Here is a 5698-nt window from a genome sequence, read left to right as displayed (position 1 = left end):
GGGCTGGGGATTCGAACCCGCCACCTTAGGTGTACGTGGCTGGCGCCTTAGCCGGTTGAGCTATATGCGCCGAGCCTCTTCGTGTCTTAAGAGAATGAAGTTGGGACAAATGGCTGTGCAGCCTGGCTGGTGGCAGTGAAGGTACCCCTGCCTTTTCCCCAAGTCCTCCCCTTATGGCTCACTGAGACAGACATTGGACCCAGGAGGCAGGAGCCAGTGCCCAGGGCTGGAGAGACTCCAGAGCTGGGGTTATCAGCTCTGCAAATGAGGGCAGTTAAACACCTCTGCATTTGAAGAACAACAAAAACCACCAAAGTCTCAAACCACACCGCCAGTGCAAACAGGAGATCCTGTTTCAGCAGCTGCCTTGTAAAGAGGGCAGGATGGTACGTCTTTCTTTTAAATGGGGCAGAGAGCAGAACTCGTCTGTCTGGTCGCAGCCTCCCTGGTCTTGTCTCTTCAAAGCCAAAGAACTGCAGACTATGGTTTTTGCTTTAATTTGTCCCTACCTATGCGTATGAGATCCCTCTGTGGCCTGTCCCCCACTCCCTGACTTTGGGAGCATCATCCAACAGGTCAGCTGATTTCTTGTACATACTGCTGTGAGTGTGACAGTGTGTGGAAAGTAAAGGAGAGGCTCCTTTCCCTTTCTGAGGAGCACAACTGCCAAGGCTCTCACCTGCGGGGTTACCTGGCCTGGACTTGCCCCTGCAGAGATCTGAGTGAGTGCAGCTGGGACATGGCTCTGTGTAGAGATAGAAGGCGATACCAGAAGAATGCTGGGAATGGGAGGTACCTGGGGCTTGGCTGGAATCCTAAGGTTAGGGTATGGCTAGGGATGGCCAAGGGTTTGAGTCTTCCCAGAACCGTGCCCCGTCCTGTTCAGAGTGTGCATGACACTCAGGAAGGTATGGAAACACTCACACTCGCTTGCCCATAGCTCATGATGGATGGCTTTTAGAGGCAACAGAATATAATGGAGATGGGCCATCCTGGACTGGAGTTTTGCTTTGCCCCTTACCAGCTGTGTAACACTTTGCGAGCAACTTGGCCACTGTGGACCTTGTCTTTCTCATCTTCAAATTAGGGAACATGCGAGCCCAGTGTGACTATGGCACTCACCGTCACTGCATCTCCTGTCCTCCTGGTTCTAACTACTTTATCTCACAGCCCCACTTTCTGGTCTGTCAGCAAGTTGAAGGCCTTTGTTCTCAGCTGTGGGCCTTCCCTGACCACCTGCCCAGTATAAGTGCCCTTTATCTTCCTCACACTCAGCAGCTCAGAGCTAGTGTCGCCAGAGTCCCTGGGTCCAAGTATAGTCCCATGTGCTTTACATATCTTTTTTTTTTTTTTGAGACAATTATTTCAGATGACAGAGGGCAGGCAGAGGAGCGGTGTGAGGTAGGCAGGCCATATGGGGAGGGTACCTCAGTAGGGTGCCCTGGTTTGAACCCCAGCTCTTCCCCATGTTACCTGTGACCCTTAGCAAATGGTCTCACCCTCCTGTGCCTCAGTTTCTCCATTCATAAAATAAGGGCAACAGATCCTTTCCACAAAGGTGATTGTGGAATTGGAGATAAGAATCGCAAAGCATGCCAGATGCAATGGCTCATGTCTGTAATCCTAACACTCTGGGAGGCTGAGGTTAAGTGGATTGCCTGAGTTCGAGAGTTGAAGACCAGCCAGAGCAAGAGCAAGACCCCATCTCCACTAAAAATAGAAAAATTACCTGGGTGAGGTGGCAAGTGCTTATAGTCCCAGCTACTTGGAGGCTGAGGCAAGAGGATCACCTGAGCCCAAGAGTTTAAGGTTGCTGTGAGCTACAATGCTATGGCACTCTACCTAGGGTGGCAGACCGAGACTCTGTCTCAAAAACAAAAAACGCAGAAGGGAAGCTTAGAGAGACATGAGCTAAATGTAACTTCTTTTAAAAAAGGGTTGATATTAAGGAATTACTATTACATGTGTTAGGTGTAAGAAGGAAAAAAGATCCTTATTGTGTAGAGATATATTCCAAGGTCTGAGATTATTTCCTCTCTGGCCAGAAGAAGAGGATATAGAAATTATGAGATCAAAAACCAAACAAACTAAAAAAACTGGCCATATGTTTACAAATGTTCAAATGGAGGCTTAGTATACTTTCATCATATTTGTGATATTCCATTAAAAAATGAAACAAAAGAAACATGGGTCCCGTTGGTTTCCACTTAGACTTAAACTCAAGCTAGTCTCCTGGCCCATCACCTGTCTCTGCTCCCAGCTCTTACCCTGCTCTCTCTGCTCCAGTCTACAGGTCTCCCTGTGCTCCAGGAACATGCCAGGCCACACCCGTGTGGGATATGGGCCCTGGCTATCTCTCATCTGGAGCCTGTCTGGCCCAGCAAAATCACATGGTTGCCTCTACCAGGGAGCCCTCCCTGCCCACCTTGAAGGCCGCTCTCACCCTCAGTTCACCCTGCTTTAATTTCCTTCTCAGAACTTCTCCCGGAGCCTGTGTTATGCATATCTTCCTTTACTGCCTGTCTTCCCTGGTAGAAGGCAAACGCCAAGCGAGCAGGCACTGTTGCTTTGCCCCCTGTAGTATCGCCAGCGCTGACTGGAGCTTACACACATTAGGGGTGCAGTAAACACATGCCGAGCAAATGGACGCAGTGCACTGTGCATGCGGGCAAGTTACTTATCACACTGTGTGCTTCGTGCAGAAAATGGGAGAAAGGAGGTACCTGTGGAGACTGACTGAGATAATACACATGTGAAGAACTGAAACCAGAAAGTGGACACAGTGATAGGTGTTCTCTGCCACTGATGTCACTGTTGTCACTATTCCTGCTGAGAAAGGGCCTATCTCTCCCCCCTTACTGAGGCTTCAAATGACAGTGCCAGGGAACCCTCCCGCCAGCATTCGAGGAGCTGTCACTCCACTGGCTCTGCCCCTCAGGGTGGACACCCTTACCTCCGGGGTGTGCCATCGTCAAAAGGCGGGATGATGACCACCTTCACAGTGACAGAGGTACGCAGCAGGTCAATCATCTGGTCATGAGTCAACGTGACCACGGCCACCTTGCAGATCTCCACCAGCCGGCTGCCCTGCCGGAGGCCAGCCTGCCAGGCGAACCCATAGTCCTCCACCTCGGCCACTGTCCCGTCATACTTCACGTGGAAGCCCAGCTGCCCAAGCCCGTTCCGCCGTAGGGTCATGTCCACCGTCTCCCAGCCGTTGGTCATCACCTGCAAGCAAGAGGCAGGGTGACCCAAACAGAAGCTGCTGGGTCAGCTCCTCTGAAGACCCTGGGTCAGATTCCCTCCTTAAGGCCAAAGACCTGCTGAATCCTAGCAGCCCTCCCAGGTCAGGCCAGGGTCCCAGCGGGGTGAACGTCCACTCAGCCTCAGCCCAGCTTCCCAGTTTCTGGAGAGGACACTTGGATCCACAACTCTGTGGCTTGTTACCATGCAGAGACCCGGGCAGTCAGGAGCCTCATTCTCTAGACCGTGATTTCTCAACCTGTGTGCCGTAGAAGATCTTAGGTGTGCCACAAACATTTTTAAAGACCATTAATTAAATTATTTTTGGAAGATGTTCAAAGCACAGCATGTATATTCCTTCTTTTACGCTTTTTTTTTTTTGATCAACATAATTTAAGTGTGCTGCAGAAGTGTGCCATGACGTAAAAAAGGTTGAAAACACTGCTCTGAACACTGGTCTCCCTCCTTCCCACAGCGGGGGCACTGCATTTCTTAGTTCCATTGTGGTTGGGGAGTGGGATGCTTTGGGACTTATTTTGGGCAACAAGTTGTCAGTGGAACTATCGTATCCTCTGGATTGGGGTATTTAATTGCCAGTGTGACCTTCCACAGGCCTTTTCCCTATTACTGCCACAAAGAGCAGTAATATTCTAGACAACAGTGGCTATTTGGACAGCTGGGGTCCCAGTGAAAGAACATTGTGGAGCAGAGTCCCCAGCTGAACCCAGGATGGATACATGGCATTGAGGAAAAAATAAACCTTTGTTAGCCAGGCCTGGTGGCTCACCCCTCCCACTTTGGGAGGTTGAGGTGGGTAGATGATCACCTGAGCTCAGGAGTTTGAGGTTGTTATGAGCTATGACGCCACAGCACTCTACCCAAACAAAACAAAACAAAAAAAGAAAGAAAACTTTGTTATTTTAAGATACTCAATCTTTTTCTAATGGATACAATAACTCAATAGAAAATAAGCAGGCGAATCAACAGACCAGCAATACCAGGATCCTTTCCAGATCAGGTGCTCATTCCATATTCTTTTACTTCAGGGTGTCATTCCTGGAGGCCCAAACTCTTCCCCCAGTGTGGAGCCAGCCAACCACAGGTGACTGGGCCTCACCACCCATCAATCACTGCCTGCTTCACCTGTGTGAGGTTTTCCCATGACAACCTATCACCATAGGTATGAGGTCCTGCTGAAGAGAACCTTCACATGCCCTTAGCAACTCCCTCCTCCTCTTGGGATTAAAAGCAACACGAACTTAACAAGCCATGGCTATTTAGCAAGTTATAGCAAGATCTGCCTGTTCTTTCCCCAAGCTGCATTATGGAAAGAGAAGAGGTCACGGCTCACATTTCTTGTCAGAAGTCACTCTCTGGCTAGGAAGGATGCGATTTAATGTGTCCACCAGAGTACTGGCTCTCACACTTCTCTGACCACTGCTCCAAGAGAGAAATCATTTTTATGTTGCAAACTACTCTACACATTCACACATTTGCACATACATCCACAGCCACAAATGTTCCTTGCAATTCAAATTGGTCACATTCTGGAGTGTGGATAGCAAGAAGTAAGAGTTTAGATTGCAAAGGACTGACCTGAAAATGTCACCAAATTGTTTCGGTTCCTGATTTGGACAGTGAGAATTTGGGAAGTAGGAGAAATATGTATGTCTAAAACAATGCTTCACAAAAAGTACTTGTCTTTACTCAGAAATGCCCTTTGATACTTTTTAATTTTTCCTATCCTACTGCTATTGCTCAGCCCTAATAAATCAGTGTTACTACAGAAGAGGCCCAAGGAGCTTATTCACCTCTTCTGTGAAGTTGCCATCTGTGACCACAAAGGTTGTCATCAGACACTGAACTCGGCAGCACCTTTTTTCTGGGGGGGAGACAGAGTCTTGCTCTGTCACCTGGGCTAGAATGCTGAGGCCTCAGCCTAGCTCTCAGCAACCTCAAACTTCTGGGCTCAAGCCATCCTCCCTCAGAATCCCGAGTAGCTGGGATTATAGGCATGTGCCACTATGCCTGGCTAATCTTTCTTTTTTAGTAGAAATGGGGTCTTGCACTCCTGACTTCAAGCAATCCACCTGGCTTGGCCTGCCTGAGGGCTAGAATTACTGATGTGACCCACTGCACCTGGCCCTGGCAGTACCTTGATCCTGGATTTTCCAGCCTCTGGAACTATGAGAAACAAATTTCTGTTGTGTATAAGCCACTGGAGCCTCCTGGCCTCAAGTGATCATCCCGCCTCAGCCTCCCGTGTACGTGGGACTACAGAGGTGAACCACAATGCCCAGCTCAGTTTTTTCTTACAGCTTCTCAAACAGACTAAGACATGTATTCTTAAAAATTATTGAGACCGGCTCGGCGCCTATAGCTCAACGGGCTAAGGCGCCAGCCACGTACACCTAAGGTGGCGGGTTCGAATCCCCAGCCCGGACCCGCCAAACAA

At 49.2% G+C, this 5698-nt stretch overlaps 1 protein-coding gene across 1 annotated transcript in view; it reads right to left on the bottom strand.

Annotated features, from left to right (window-relative positions):
- The window catches only part of SIPA1L3 (signal induced proliferation associated 1 like 3), a 248595-nt gene that overhangs the window by 68786 nt on the left and 174111 nt on the right, over positions 1–5698 (bottom strand). The window contains exon 10 of the mRNA XM_003796134.3: positions 2954–3228. Coding sequence (XP_003796182.1) covers positions 2954–3228 — 275 coding nt within the window. The remainder of the gene's footprint in view (positions 1–2953; positions 3229–5698) is intronic.

The sequence above is a fragment of the Otolemur garnettii genome, unplaced genomic scaffold (assembly GCF_000181295.1).
Source record: "Otolemur garnettii isolate 467f Iridium unplaced genomic scaffold, OtoGar3 scaffold00100, whole genome shotgun sequence".
Lineage (NCBI taxonomy): Eukaryota > Metazoa > Chordata > Mammalia > Primates > Galagidae > Otolemur > Otolemur garnettii.
This window is presented reverse-complemented; position numbering and strand designations above follow the sequence as displayed.